Source organism: Pituophis catenifer, unplaced genomic scaffold (genome assembly GCF_029215685.1).
Source record: "Pituophis catenifer annectens isolate HBS135680 unplaced genomic scaffold, rPitCat1.0.hap2 SCAF_10, whole genome shotgun sequence".
Lineage (NCBI taxonomy): Eukaryota > Metazoa > Chordata > Lepidosauria > Squamata > Colubridae > Pituophis > Pituophis catenifer.
Window position 1 is genome coordinate 5,803,174 of NW_027256890.1, and position 16,046 is coordinate 5,819,219.

At 46.1% G+C, this 16,046-nt stretch overlaps 1 protein-coding gene across 1 annotated transcript in view; it reads left to right on the forward strand.

The window, feature by feature from the left end:
- The window catches only part of ADGRD1 (adhesion G protein-coupled receptor D1), a 205,860-nt gene that overhangs the window by 177,334 nt on the left and 12,480 nt on the right, over nt 1-16,046 (forward strand). Inside the window, exon 22 of the mRNA XM_070950671.1 lies at nt 9-100. Within this exon, the coding sequence (XP_070806772.1) occupies nt 9-100 (92 nt within the window). The remainder of the gene's footprint in view (nt 1-8; nt 101-16,046) is intronic.

Here is a 16,046-nt window from a genome sequence, read left to right on the forward strand (position 1 = left end):
TTTGATAGGTTAATATCTGCATCCTTATTGCCGTGACCAGAGTAATTTCGAGAATAAGTGCTGAAAATTATAAGGTCCATGGAGAGGCTAACGCGTTCAAGTAAGTTTGCTTTCCTTTTTTAAATTTTTTTATTTTATTGTTAGCAGGAGTTTAAACTCCCAAGAACAACTGAACTGCTACTGAATGCCCAGTCCAGAGTCATAAAATCTGGGTTGTTGTTTTTTTTAAAAAAGGGATTGTGTTCTGAATCAAGGTTGGATGAATTCTGCAGCGCTGTTTATCTAATCCCAAAGGAGGAGATAACGTCCAGTCTTGTGAAGATCACAAGCATTAAAAATACATCTAAATGTCCAATAAAGTTAGCTGTTGGGCACTTTTTGAAAAATAGACTTTAGGCACAGAGGGTTAAAAATTGGGATCTCATCCAAGTGATACTCCTGGGATTATTTTGTAAAGAGTTTTCATCCCTGTATTTGAATTTCACAAGCAATTCTTTTGTTGAGTGCTAAGCACAAGGAAAATACTTTTCCTTCCTTCCTTCCTTCCTTCCTTCCTTCCTTCCTTCCTTCCTTCCTTCCTTCCTTCCTTCCTTCCTTTCTTTTCCTTCTCTTTCCTTCCTTCCTTTTCCTTCTCTTTCCTTCTCTCCTACCTTCTGTTGGAAAAGGAATATCCAGTCCAGTTCCAAGCCAGGGGAAAGGCACTGGAAAGAAAATGGAGGCTGACTGCAAGGAAAGAAAATTTATTTGGTTTCCAGAAACTTTAGTGGCAGCAACATGTTTCTGGGGTGGCTGACAAAATGGCTGAGTGAGTGGAGTGGGTGGAAGTTTATAGGGTTCTGAGATGCTCCAGGGGGTTGTGCAATTTAGTGAGCCTTGTGTCTTTTACTATTTCAATAGTGGTGGGTTAAACCTTATTATGTCCTAAAGGTCCTGTCCTGTCCTTAGAATTTGGGTGGGGGAATGTACATTCTTAATCCCATTAGCTCCAGCCTGGGGGAGCTTGTGGCTGAAGGTGTTTTGTTTATGAATAGACTTTCTGAATGGATACAAAATCTGCATCCCTAAAGGCCAGTCTCTTCAAGCTTCTTAATTTGAAGCTGTTTTTCTATGGCAGGAAGACTGTGGCTGCTTTCTCCCTTTGTTGATATTTTTCTCCATTTCTCCTTTGGGGAAATATTCTATCCTGCCTCTTTTTAATATTAAGAATAAAGAATATTAATCTGGGAAGGGGGGTTTCCTATACTTCTCTTTCTCCTCCTCCTCCCATTGTTTTCTTTTGCCTCTTTCCTTCATCCTTCCTTTTCCTTCTCCTTCTCCTTTCATTCTTCTTCTCTCCTTCCTTCTCTCCTTCTCTCCCTCCCTCCCTCCCTCCCTCCCTCCCTTCCTCCTCCTCCCTAGAAAATTATTCAGTCTTTGGAACCTGTCAATCTTCCATCTGCCTGGCTTCTCTCATTTGGTATTTGCCATGGCAGAAATTTGCAAGATTCATCAGGTGCATTTAACAGACTGGGAACGCAACAATAACCTTCGCTCTTGATTAGCACAGCATGAGATATTTTTAGCCCTTTAGGACAGGTGACACAAGAAAATGAAACTAAAAATAAGCAGTACCGGGCACTAATATTTTTCCCCTTCGTTCTCACAAGAGAGAGAGTCCTAGATAATTTCTTATCAGTACTGAAGAATGCTTCCTTGCTGTAGTAAACCCTAGGACAGGAGTGGAGCACATAATGAATATTTATCAAAGGATACTCCATGTACGTTATCAGTTGGGCCAATCAGGGACCCTACGAGGCTTTAAGTAACCTACAGCTCCTAACAGAAAGTGCTTAATAACACAGCTTGCGATTCCAGTTGGCAAGCACCAAACTGGAATTTGTGTACACAAATTTGCCCATGTGCACTGAAGGGCCCTGGAGATGGAGTTTGCTGGCAGCAAGATTATTTGCTGGAGAGCAATCTTTGCCTTGTTGCAGCTTGGCAAGAACAAATTGGTGCAATTGTTGCCAGTAGTTTTCCCTGACATGCGGGGTGTTGAGCCCGTGCTGATTTCGATTAATGGCATATTGAAGGAGGGCATCAATCTGGCCCTTATCACTGCTTACCGATCGGATCATCTGAGCCCACTAAGCAAATTCTGATTTCCGGAGGAGACTAAGCTTCGAAGACTTTACGCATAACTCTCGTAAGCAAGTAGCGGAGATTGTTTTATTTGCTCCTGTGGTGGATCATGCCTGGTGGATGAAGGTTGCAGAACCAACACCTGTTCCTCTATTCAAGGATGCTAGTTTTTTCAGTTTTGCACTCATATCAGAAGCACCAAGGGGCTTCCAGGTTGAAAGGATGGGGACATCACTGTTGCCTTGGAAATGCCCAATTGGGGGTTTCTTTCACATCTCTGGCAGGAGCTGGAGTGAAGGATGTGAGCTCAACCTGCCCACAGCAACTCTTGGGTCACTTGCTCAGTGTTCCGAGCACTCCAAACACTTTGCCATGGTGGCGCAGTGGTTAGAAGGCAGTACTGCAGGTTATTTCTGCTGCCTGCCGGCTGCCTGCAGTTTGGCAGTTTGATTCTAACCGGCTCAAGGTTGACTCGGTCTTCCATCCTTCTGAGGTTGGTAAAACGAGGACCCAGATGGTCAGGGTCAATAGGCCAACTGTAAAACTGCTTAGAGAGGGCTGTAAAAGCACTGTGAAGCAGGACAGAAGTTTAAGTGCTATTGCTATTCCTCTTCCTTTTCCCCTTCCTTCCTCCCTCCCTACCTCCCTCCCTCCCTCCCTCCCTCGGTGAACAATGGTTAGAATGCAGTATTACAGATTAATTCTGCCCATTGCCAGCAGTTTGATTCTTACTGGCTCAGGGTTGACTCAGCCTTCCATCCTTCCGAGGTGGGTAAAATGGGGACCCAGATTGTTGGGGACAAGAGACTGATTCTGTGAACCACTTACAGAGGCCCGAAAGCACTGTGAAGCGGTATAGAAGTCGAGGTGCTATTGCTATTTGCTCCTCAAAGATGGTAGTAAATGCATGGGGTAGAGATTCCTCTCACCGCAACAACCCCAAGTCTTCAAACAGAAAAAAACGAAGCATCTGGGTTGCAAAAAATATTAAAAATCTGTTGGCTCTTCCTTTTGGACAAAACTGCTCCGCAGTTCTATTATTTGCACACTCTGGTTTTAGGTTTGGTATCTTTGCCACTGTTGCTGAAGAGAATCTAAAGTTGGAACCAAATGTTGTGCATTTACAAGGAGTCCTAGATTTACAACGGTTCATTTTATGCCATTTTTCACACTTATGTCTGTTTCAGCACCCCCATGGTCATATGACCGAAATTCAGATGCTTAACAACAGTTTATGACAGTTATGGCACCCCAGGGTCATGTGATCCCCACTTACGACCTTCCTAGCTGGCTTCCACCAAGTAAAATCAATGGGGGAAGTCAGATTTGTTTAATGACCGTGCTGATCCACTCAACAATGGCCATGATTCGCTTAACATCAAAATGGTTGTAAAATTGGGCGCCTCTCACTTAACAACCGCCATGCTTATCAACAGAAATTCTGGTCCCAATTGCGGTCGTAAGGCGAGGACTACCTGTATGCACAGCCTCCCTGTCAGCTATTAAAAGGGATAATTGGTGCCTCCGGGAAGGACAGGAGGCTTGGCGGGGCTGTCTCCTGCCTTGAGCTTGTGCATATTATTTGTCTTGCCTGGCAGAAGCTCATTAACGGCTTCTCGATAAACTGCCAGGGCCAAGTCTTATGGAATGATTTTGCTCATCATTGCCTCCGATGTGGTCTAGTGGTCCGGAAAAATCAGTATCATTTCTCCAGTACATGCAGTCTCCGGAATATAAGCTGAGGAATCCACAATGAGATTTGTCATGAATAAGCGGAGAGAGAGAAGCGGGGGAGGGGGAGAGAGAGAGGGAGAATGTGAGAGAGAGAATGTGAGAGGGAGAGAATGAGAGAATGAGAGAGAGAGAGAATGAGAGAAAAAGAGAGAGAGAATGAGAGAAAAAGAGAGAGAGAAAATGAGAGAGAGAGGGAGAATGAGAGAGAGAATGAGAGAGTGAATGAGAGAGGGAGAGAGAGAATGAGAGAGAATGAGATGGAGAATGGGAGGGAGAATGAGAGAGAGAGAATGAGAGAGGGAGAGAGAGAGAATGAGAGGGAGAATGAGAGAAAGAAAAAGAAAGAATGAGAGAGAGAATGAGACAGAATGAGAGAGAGAGAATAAGAGAGAGAGAGAGAATGAGACAGAGAATGGGAGAGACAGAGAATGAGAGAGAGAGAATAGGAGAGAGAATGAGAGAGAGAGAATGAGAGAGAATGGGAGAGACAGAGAATGAGAGAGAGAGAATAGGAGAGAGAATGAGAGACAGAATGAGAGAGAGAGAATGAGAGAGAATGAGAGAGAGAGAATAAGAGAGAGAATGAGAGAGAGAATGAGAGAGAGAGAAAATGAAGGTGAGAATGAGAGAGAGAAAATGAGAGAGAAAGAGAGAGAGAATAAGAGAGAGAATAAGAGAATGAGAGAGAGAAAGGAGAAGAGCGAGAGTGCTAGCTGTCAGGAGGGGAAAAATGTCTTCGGCTTTTAAAGCAGATTGTCCGTCTGAAATCTCCGTGTAGCTCTTTTCTTTACCGCGTGGCTCAATTATTGCATCGCTGAAAAGATGATTCAATTCCCTGAGATGTCAGGAATGAAAATAGCATCCTTTTTCCCTGTGGATTTTGGTATAGATCACTTTTTAAGCTCATGCAATCTTGAAAGAAAGCCCAAGGATGAACTAGGTTGACTGTCAGGCCCCAGTCAAGGGTTTTTTTCATTACTATTATTTCCCACCGGTAGACAGAATCTTGCCAGACTGAAGACTCTCTGGGAACTGTTAGGGAGGGCTTTCTTCACCCTCTTTCTTTCACACAAAATATCTGGACTGAGTTCTCTCTTACTCCTCCCGAAAATCCAGACTACATTTCATCACAATGTGTTTATTTTCTTTCTCTCTCTAATACTATCGAGTCCTTCCTTCCTTCCTTCCTTCCTTCCTTCCTTCCTTCCTTCCTTCCTTCCTTCCTTCCTTCCTTCCCTCCCTCCCTCCCTTTCCCTTCCCTTCCATCCATCCATCCCTATCATCTCTCTCTCTCTCTCTCTCTCTCTCTCTCTCTCTCTCTATCATTTATCTATCTATCATCTATCTAGTGTGTTTATTCTCTCTGACTATTTAGTCCTTCCTTCCTTCCTTCCTTCCTTCCTTCCTTCCTTCCTTCCTTCCTTCCTTCCTTCCTTCCTTCCTTCCCTCCCTTCCTTTCCCTTCCCTTCCCTTCCCTCCCCATCCATCCATCCATCCATCCATCCATTCATCCCTATCATATCTATCTATCTATCTATCTATCTATCTATCTATCTATCTATCTATCTACTTACCTATCTATCTATCTATCTATCTATCTATCTATCATCTATCTAGTATGTTTATTCTCTCTCTAATACTATTTAGTGCGTCTTCCTTCCTTCCTTCCTTCCTTCCTTCCTTCCTTCCTTCCTTCCTTCCTTCCTTCTTATCCATCGATCCATCCACCTATCTACCTATCTGTCTTATTTATATAACTGCCTATCAGACCCAAAACCGAGAACGATAAGCAGCGAGTCTTCCAAATTCACCAAGTTCCCATTCGTTCACCTCGACTCCTGTATCTGTCTGTACAAAAGATTGCATAAAACCCAGGCTACACGTTACTGTTAGCTCTCTCTCAACCCAGTTTTGATTTCCGAGTCTGCAGGTGGAGCGTTATCAATCAGAGAACCAGACTGTTCTTGGGGGGTGGGGGGATGTTTTATTTTCGAAACACCCAAGGTCGGAGTAGTGCGAGACAGATTTGATCACCCCCCCCACACCGAAAGAGGAGAGTGGCTGCCAGATCCCAAATGCGAAGGGAAGACATTAAGCAGGGAGATTAAACAGTCATCATTAGCAAGCCAGAATGTGATTCAGCGTTGATAATGTCTTAAAGCTAATTACATCTTTGGCTCATTGGACATGATAAAAGACAAACACTATTTGGGTCACAGTTTATTAGACTCGGGAGAAGGAAGGCTCAAAAGAACCAACATGCAAGGTTTTTTCCCATGGAACGTTGCAAATATTTGTAACGGGAAACCAGCAAAAAAAAAATAATAATAATCTCAGAGCAGTAAGCTAGGCTGGGAAATTGTTGATGAACTTCCATTTCTACAAAACAAAACCCCCTTTGTGGTGTTATACAGGTAGTCCTTGACTTACAATAGTTCATTTAGTGACCGTCCAAAGTTACAATGGGGCTGGAGAAAAAGTGAGCGATTTTCACACTTAATGACCGTTTGCAAGCATTCCACATGCTCATGTGATCAAACTTCAGAAGCTCGGCAACCGGTTCATATTTTTGACGGGGTCCTGGGGGGGGGGGGCTGTCACATGATCTCCTTTTTTATTTTATTTTTTTATTTTATTTTGAATTTGTATACCGCCCTTCTCCCTGAGGACTCAGGGCGGTGAACAGCCAAGTAAAAACATCAAGTACAAATATTAAAATACAGTTAAAAATATACATATATAAATTTGGCCCCGTTAATTAAAAACAATAAACAAAACACTTAAAAACACTTAAAAAATTAGGCCAGCCCGGCTTGCTGGAAAAGGAAGGTTTTAAGGGCACGGCGGAAGGCACTGAGGTCTTGGATTCTCCTTATCTCTGGAGGCAGTTGATTCCAGAGGGTAGGTGCCCCCACAGAGAAGGCCCTCCCCCTGGGGGTCACCAGCCTACACTGTTTGGCTGATGGCACCCTGAGGAGGCCCTCTCTGTGGGAGCGCACAGGTCGATGGGAGGTCGTCGGTGGCAGCAGGCGGTCTCGAAGATAGCTAGGCCCTATGCCATGGAGCGCTTTAAAGGTGATAACCAACACCTTGAAGCGCACCCGGAAGACCACCGGGAGCCAGTGCAGCTCGCGCAGGAGCGGTGTTACATGGGAGTGCCATGCTGCTCCCGTCACTACCCGCGCTGCTGCGTTCTGGACCAGTTGGAGCCTCCGGGTGCTCTTCAAGGGGAGCCCCATGTAGAGAGCATTGCAGTAGTCAAGGCGAGAGGTGACGAGGGCATGAGTGACTGTGCACAGGGAATCCCGATCAAGAAAGGGCCGCAACTGGCGAATCAGGCGAACCTGACAAAAGGTCCCCCTGGTTACAGCCGTCAGATGTTTCTCCAAGGACAGCTGCGTATCCAGGAGGACTCCCAGATTGCGAGCCCTCTCAGTGGGGGCCAACGACTTGCCCCCAATAGTCAGTGATGGAGTCAACTGACTATATCGGGATGCCGGGAGCCACAGCCACTCAGTCTTGGAAGGGTTGAGCCTGAGCTTGTTCCTCCCCATCCAGATCCGCACAGCCTCCAGGCACTGGGACATCACTTCAAGGGCATCGTTGGGGTGGCCTGGGGTGGAGATGTACAGCTGGGTGTCATCAGCGTACTGGTGGTATCTCACCCCAAAGCCATGGATGATCTCGCCCAGCGGCTTCACATAAATGTTGAACAGGAGGGGCGAGAGGACCGACCCCTGAGGCACTCCACATATAAGAGGCCTTTAGGTCGACCTCTGCCCCCCTGCCAACACGAACTGCGACCGGTCGGAGAGAAAGGAGGAGAACCACCGTAATACAGTGCCCCCCATCCCCAACTCTTGCAACCGGTGCAGCATGATACCATGGTCAATGGTATCAAAAGCCGCTGAGAGGTCTAACAGGACCAGAACAGAGGAACAACCCCTGTCCCGAGCCCTCCAGAGATCATCAACCAACACGACCAATGCCGTTTCCGTGCTGTGCCCAGGCCTGAAACCCGACTGGAACGGATCTAGATAGGATGTTTCCTCCAGGAATTGCAGAAACTGTCGCGCGACCACACTTTCAACAACCTTCGCCAGGAAGCAAAGGTTAGAGACAGGACGATAGTTGGCCAATATTGCCGGATCCAGGGACGGCTTCTTGAGGAGAGGCCTCACCACCGCCTCTTTCAAGGTGGTGGGGAAGTGACCCTCACTCAACGAAGTGTTGATAATACCCTGGAGCCAGCCTCGTGTAACCTCCCGGGAGGCCAGTACCAACCAGGAGGGACACGGGTCCAGTAAACATGTGGCCGCACTAAGTCTCCCCAAAATCCTGTCCACATCATTGGGAGTCACAGCATCAAACTCCTCCCAGGTAACATTCTCAAGACTATTCCTCGTCACCCTGCCCTGATCTACCCAGTCAGAGTCCAAATCCCCCCCGGATCTGAGCGATTTTGTCATACAGGTATTGTCCGAAATCCTCTGCCCTGCCTTCCAAGGGATCCTCCCGCGCTCCCGGATGGAGCAGGGAGCGGGTTACCCTGAACAGGGTGGCTGGACGATTTTCTGATGATGCAATAGAGGCGGAAAAGTAATTAAACTTTGCTGTCTTTATCGCCACTAGGTAGGTCTTAATATGCGACCTTACCAGTGTTCGGTCAGATTCAGCGAGACTGGCCCTCCAACCGCTCTCTAGGCGTCTTTTCCGGCGTTTCATCTCCCTCAGCTCCTCGGTGAACCAAGGAGCCGTGAGGGATCGACACCGGGTCAGAGGCCGCAAAGGCACGACTCGATCCAAGGCCCCACCAGCCGCCCGATCCCAGGCAGCTACCAAGTCCTCGGCCGAGTCGTGAGCCAGATCTTCAGGAATTGGCCCAAGCTCCGTCTGGAACCTATCAGGATCCATCAGGCGCCTGGGGCGGACCATCTAATTGGGTCCGCCTCCCTGCGGCAGGGTGTAGCGGTTCGAAGGTCCAGACGAAGGAGTGAGTGATCTGACCATGACAAGGGTTTCATGTCTATATCCCCTATAATAAGATCACTCAACCACTGGCCAGAGACAAAAATCAGGTCCACCCACCCTGTGAGTGGGGCCATGAACTAACTGGGTCAGGTCCATGGCCGTCATGGAAGCCATGATCTCCCGAGCCATCTCCGACGTTTCACCAACGGACGGCAGGTTGAAATCACCCATGACCATAAGCCTGGGTGTATCAACTGCCACCGTGGCTATCACGTCGAGTAGCTCGGGCAGGGCCGTTGCCACGCGGCAGGGAGCCAGGTACGTAAGCAGCAAGCCCATCTGAACCCCATGACCCCATCTCACAAAGAGGGACTCACATCCGGCAATCTGTGGCACAGTGGTCTCCCTCGGACCAAGACCTTCATTAATAATAACCGCCACCCCCCCCGCCCCTCCCCTGGGCGCTCGGCTGATGGAATGCTCTGAAGCCTGGTGGGCACATCTCAACCAGAGGGATCCCTCCCTCCGGGCCCAACCAGGTCTCCGTGATACCCACCAGGTCCGCTCCCCCCTCTTGGATAAGATCGCAAATGAGGGGGGCCTTATTTACCACGGACCTGGTGTTGCACAGCATCAGCTGGAGGCCCAGGTCCTGAGTATCTGAGCCACCTAGTATCCGAGGGGAGCCTTGAGGACCGGGGCGCGTAATCGCTCTCAAGTAGCGAGTGACTTTTGGGACCTTCTGACCAGCAACGTCGATAGGGAAGCCGGATTCACTTAACAGCCGTGTTCCTGACTTAAGACCTGCAGCAATTCACTTAACAACCACGTCAAGGAAGGTCCTAAAATGGGGGTAAAACTCTGTTCTGCCCCAGCTACGGATCCCAAAGAACGCAGCACACACAAAGTCCGTTCAAACCTTGGTTGAATAAATAAATCAGTCTTTTACAACAACGGCTGTTAATTAAATGCATTAACAGCCACCAAGAATTCAAAGAATAATAACTCAAAGCTTACTGTGGTTGGCAGAATGCCCAGAAGCATTTTGCAGGAAGCTGATAAGACCAGCAAGACAAGACATGAAGGTATGTGAATGAAGTTATTCCCTGCAAATTGCTTCAGTCGGCGTTCCTCCTTAAATAGGCTAAGGGAGTGGCCAATTAGCCCCAAGCCTTACTCTCGAGGAGACTTCCTCCTGAGGAGCCACTCCTGCCTTTTGGCAGCCCTGCACGCCCGTGCATCAAGAAGAGACTCCTCCTCTTCATCCCCTTCACTTAAAGGAGCTTCTGGAGATTCTGAAGGCCCTGGCTGAATCCCTGCCTCTGGCACCACATCTTCTCCAGCCTCCTCACTGTCCGACTCGAGTGCCAACTGCACAGGCTGCTGGCGCAGCACCACACCAGCCTCCTCATTGTCTGAATCAGCTACTAGCTGCACAGGCCGTGTATGGGCCACAACAAACTCGCAAATATCTCGCCAAGCAATATAAATGTTGGGCTCAGCCGTGGTCGTAAATCGAGGACTATCTGAGCTGAGCTGAGCTGAGCCGAGCTTTGCAAGGAGATTTTTAAGCTGCTTTACACAATACACGTCTTCCCTTAACAACGTAATTGCTCTTGGATAACAGCCACGATTTCAAAACTTCACTTCCATCCAGCACATCTTGTTCCAAATGAGTGGGAAGCGGTAATATATTATAATTGTGTTTGGTTGCTTTGTGTGTGTGCGTGTGTATATTGTTGTTGTTGTCGGCTTAATAGTGGAACATGTTTTTTTTCCCCTCTTTTTAAAGACGAACATTTTGCATCGGCGTACGAGCCAAAAAAAAAAAAAAAGAAGAAGAAGAAAAGTTCTTTCTTTCTTAATATTCAAAATGAGGAGTGCGGGGTTGTCGGGTTTTTTTTTTTTTGCCCTAAATTCGACAGAAGAATGCCTTTGCAAAGAGTGCACAATACGCTTTAAGGAATCAAAAGCCTAGCTGGAACAGCTTTGCCCCGTTTGGAGTAAGATTTGTGTTATTCTGTTGAGAAAGAGAAAAAAAAAAGAAGAAAGAAAGAAATCCTCCATTATGATAATATGCGAGAGTTATCATGGAAACTGACTGGCAGGCGTTTTGCGTTTGGGAGGCTTTAAATTTATACGGCACTTATTCATTAAATCGAATTGTGGTAATCAGTAATAAATGAGCTTGCCCGATAAAAGAGAAGTTTGCTTCAACAGAACTGCACAGCCAGCAAACTTTGCAACAGAGGGAAACACACACACACACACACACACACACACACACACACACACACACACAGAGCCCATATGGACTCCTGGTCTTTGATATTCAGGTTGTGTTAAAGCCGAGGGAGAAAGATGGGGGCAGAGTAGGTAATAATTTTCAAGAGAGAGATTTGCTGCTTTGGAATTTTAATAGAGGCGAAAGATGTGATTAATTAAAAATTTGTGCGCTTTCAAAATGTTCTCCCGAGCACAGAGTGAGTGAACTTGCTTTAATGTCTTTTTTTCTCTCCCCTTTTCTTCTTTTTCTTCTATTTAACCCAGGATGGAAATAATTCAATACCTAAACATGTACAGATGGCTACGCCAAAATGCTTTGGGGGGGGGGGAAGGGGTGGTGGTAGGGGGAGATGGGGCTGAAAGGCAGTTACAATGGAAGGGGGGGTGCAGGCGTACAAGAGCCTTGGTGGCACAGCAGACTAAAGTGCTGTTAAGTAGCACTTAGCTGCCAGCTGCCTGCAATTACTGCAAGTTCAAATCTCACCAGGCTCAAGGTTGACTCAGCCTTCCATCCTTCCTAAATAGGTAAAATGAGGACCCGGATTATGGGGGGCAATAAGGTGACTTTGTATAAAAAAGAACACTGCTTAGTGGGGCCCCGAAAGCCCCACTAAGCAGGTATATACAAAAGTATGAAGACTATTGCTTAACGCATTGTAAGCCGCCCTGAGTCTCCGGAGAAGGGCGGCATATAAATCGAACAAATAAATAAATAAATAAATAAATAAATAAATAAATAAATAAATAAATAAATAAATAAATAAATAAATAAATAAATAAATAAATAAATTGTACATTTCCTTCTGGCCAGGTTTTCCCCGATTGTGGGGGTAACCATCCAGGGGTGGGCTTCAAAATTTTTAAGCGAGGGGTTCTCTGCCCAGTTGCTGGGTGGGCGTGGCCATAGTGGGTGTGGCCTAGTCAGCCTCCTGCACTGTGGTGGTGGTGGGGAGTTTTTGCCCTCCCTGGTCTCTGGAGGCCTTTTTTGAGCCTCCGGGAGGGCAAAAAACAGCCTCCCCAGGCTCCGGAGGCCCTCTGGAGGCCAGAAACGGGCCCATTTCCAGCCTTCCTGAGCTTCCGGTAGGCCCGTTTTTCGCCCTCCCCGAGCCTCCGTGCACACCCTGCACTTACCTGCATCCAAAACGGGTTGCGTGGGGACTCCTGGGAAAGGTGGGGCAGGGTGGGCCAGCCTGGAGTGGGATTTGTGGGTTCTCTGAACTGCACAGAATCTTAGCTAGAGGTTCTCCCGAACCGCTGCGAATCTCCAGCAGCCCACTCCTGCTTCAGAGGAAATAGGCGCAAAAGATCCCTACAGTAGTAAAAAAAAAACCAACAACACCAGCTTTGAAGAATATCTGGGAGAAATGACATACAAAAATACTAGGACAATATTGAAGCATGGGGCATACATTTGGGTGCATTTTTCACATTTAAAACAAAACTGAAGCAGAAAGCTTTGAAAGGAGAGAGAGGGAGGGAGGGAGGGAGGGAGGGGAGAGAGAGAGAGAGAGAGAGAGAGGGAGGGAGGGAGGGAGGGAGGGAGGGAGGGAGGGGATTGCAAAGCAAAAATCCCCTAAAATAGATGTATAACTCTATCATCTTTGTTCCCTGGTAATTGGTGGAGAATTTTTATGGGGCATGGTCAAGAAGCCACAAAACTATATTTAGCCATGTAAAATCTGGAATGGAGATTGGGGCCTTGACAGAGAAAAAGAATTATCCAAGGCTGAATCCAGATGATTCATCCCAAACTCTGGAGTAGAGTAGAATTCTTGTTTTATAAAAAAAAAAAAAAAAATCTGCCATGTTTATTGCTGGACAGCATTTCATGGTCCAGCTTGACAGTACCTTGTGACAGATCCAGCAAGATGGGACTAATCTTCTGTCACCAGATCTGTCAACATTTCTGCTAAAAATCAATGGAGATTCTTAGTCGTCCATGCTTTTCCTTGAAGACCTTTCGCTTCTCATCCAGGAAGCTTCATCGGTTCTGAGTGAATGGTGGAGGATGGAAGGATTTATATTCCTTGCAGTCATCTGGTTGTTAGCGCTCTTTCTGAGAGTCACTGAGGTCCCTTGGAGGATTATCTGTGCCTTCAAGGTCACCTCTAACCAGGGGTGAAATGCTCCCGATTCAGACTGGATCACCTGATCCGGTAGCGATGGGGGCGGGTGGTTCGGAGAACCAGTAGCAAAAATCCCTGCCCTCCCCCCCATGCCCAGCTGAGCCGCACAATCATCAGAGGCTGTTTTTTTTACTTTTAAAAGCATTTTTTCTACAAGCTCTTTGGCTGAAAAAATGCTTTTAAAAGTTAAAAAAAAAGCCTCTGATGATAGCGTGGCTCAGCTAGGATTGTCAGAGGCTTTTCAAAGCATTTTTTTTCTGCAACCCCTTCGGCTGAAGAGATTGTAGGGAAAAAAATGCCTTCAAAAGCCTCTGGCGATCCCAGCTGACTTGCCTGATCGTCAGAAGCTTCTAAAAGCATTATTTTAATACAACCTCTTCGGCCGAAAAAATGTTTCTAAAAGTAAAAAAAAAAAAAGCCTCTGATGATCGTGTGGCTCAGCTGGGATCGTCAGAGGCTTTTCAAAGCATTTTTTTCTGCAACCCCTTCTGCTGAAGAGGTTGTAGGGGAAAAAAAATGCCTTGAAAAGCCTCTAGCGATCCCAGATGACTTGCCTGATCGTCAGAGGCTTATAAAAGTATGTTTTTTCTGCAACCTCTTAAGGTTGTAGAAAAAATGCTTTTAAAAGTATATAAAAAAAAGTTGGCCACGCCCACCCAGTCACATTACCCCACCACCACCAAGCCACACCCACAGAACTGGTAGTAACAAATTTTAGATTTCACCCCTGCCTCCAATTGATTTTAGCCAGATATATGCATGCAAGGTTGAATGTATATTGGGGTATGTGGCATTTCCTTCTTGCCTATAGCAACGAGTGACCAGTATATGTATTTTTGCTGCGGTAGAAACGCATAAATTGAACCCAGCCAGCTAATCCACAAGCTTGCAGCCGAACGATAAGTTCCAGTTTCATAATCATTTGTGTCAGTCAGTTAAAGAGGGTGCTTTTCAGGGAGCTGATGAGTAATTGCACCCCATGTATAAAAAAGAGGGATGGGTGATTTAAAGCCAGTTAATATCCCTGTCCCCATTGTAAAATGACTCCATTAGAGAAGCGGTACTGATTACTTCCCTACTTTGAACTGAATATATCAATATGCCTTCCTTGGGTGTCAGACTGTTGATCAAAAACCATCATGGCTAATCCTTCAAAAATCCAATGAGTCCGGGATAAAATGAAAGGATGATCTAGAAAGCTAGCTAAAGTTTTCTAGTTCTCCGGGATAGGAGCAAATGATGATCTAGAGCAGCGATGGTTAACCTTTTCTGGACCGAGTGCCAAAAGCGTGTGTGCACCCCAACTCCTGAAATGCAATACCCCAACCCTTGAAATGCAATGCATAAGGAGCCTGAGTGGCGTAGGAGGCTAATGCCTCCTACTAAGGCAGCATTTAACATCCAGCTGCCTGCAATTTCTGCAAGTTCAATTCTCACCAGGCTCAAGGTCGACTCAGCCTTCCATCCTTTCTAAGGTGGGTAAAATGAGGACCCGGTTTGTGGGGGCAATAAGCTGACTTTGCATAAAATATACAAAAGTATGAAGGCTATTGCTTAACGCCCTGTGGAATGAACTGCCCCCGGAAATACGTAAGATCTCCGACCTCCGGGTGTTTCGCTGCGCACTGAAGAACCTGTTGTTCCGCTAGGCAGGGCTATCAACATAATAATTTTAAATTGGGGTATTTTAAATTTTTGGGGTTTTAAATCGGCCAAATCTATTTAATTATTTTAGTTTTTAATCATTGTTGTGTCCTGTGTTTTTAAATTGGCTGTACACCGCCCTGAGTCCTTCGGGAGAAGGGCGGTATAAAAATAAAATTATTATTATTATTATTATTATTATTATTATTATTATTATTATTATTATTATTATTATTATTATTATTATTATTATTATTATTATTATTATTATTGTAAGCCACCCTGAGTCTCTGGAGAAGGGTGGCATATAAAAATAAATAAATAAATAAATAAATAAATAAATAAATAAATAAATAAATAAATAAATAAATAAATAAAATAAAACGAAAATGCATGGCCCCCGTGCATGTGCTCCACCCCATGTATGCACGCACCCCCCCACACATGCCACGCCCCACATATGCATACCCCCATGTGTCCTGCCCCTGCGCATGCGCGCATGGTTCCCGCATGTGCTCCACCCCTATGCATGCACATGGCTCCCCTGCATGCGCCTCACCCCTCCACATGTGTCCCACTCTCCGCACGCATCCCACCCCCCTGTGCATACACTCACGGCCCCACACGCACCCCCCACGCATGCGCGGCAGAGACCCAAAGACCAGCTGGGCAGCGGAAGGCTCCCGCATATGCACGGCGGAGCTGAACTGGGGCAACGGCTCGTGGGCCATCAGAGAGAGAGCTACGTGCCACTTCTGGCATGCGTTCCATAGATTTGCCATCACAGATCTAGACAGTTATTTGAAATCTTCCATTTCCCAGGATAAGAGCAGAGACTGATCTAAAAAGTTATGTAAAGATTTCCAGTTCTCCAGGATAAGAGCGAATGATGATTCTAGAGTTGAAATCTTCTAGTTCTCCAGGATAAGAGCAAAGGATGACCTAGAAAGCTATCTAGTCTTTCCATTTCCCAGGATAAGAGCAGAGACTAATCTAAAAAGTTATGTAAAGATTTCCAGTTCTCCAGGATAAGAGCAAACAATGATTCTAGACAGATTTGAAATCTTCTAGTTCTCCAGAATAAGAGCAAAGGATGACCTAGAAAGCTATCTAGTCTTTCCATTTCCCAGGATAAGAGCAGAGACTGATCTAAAATGTTATGTA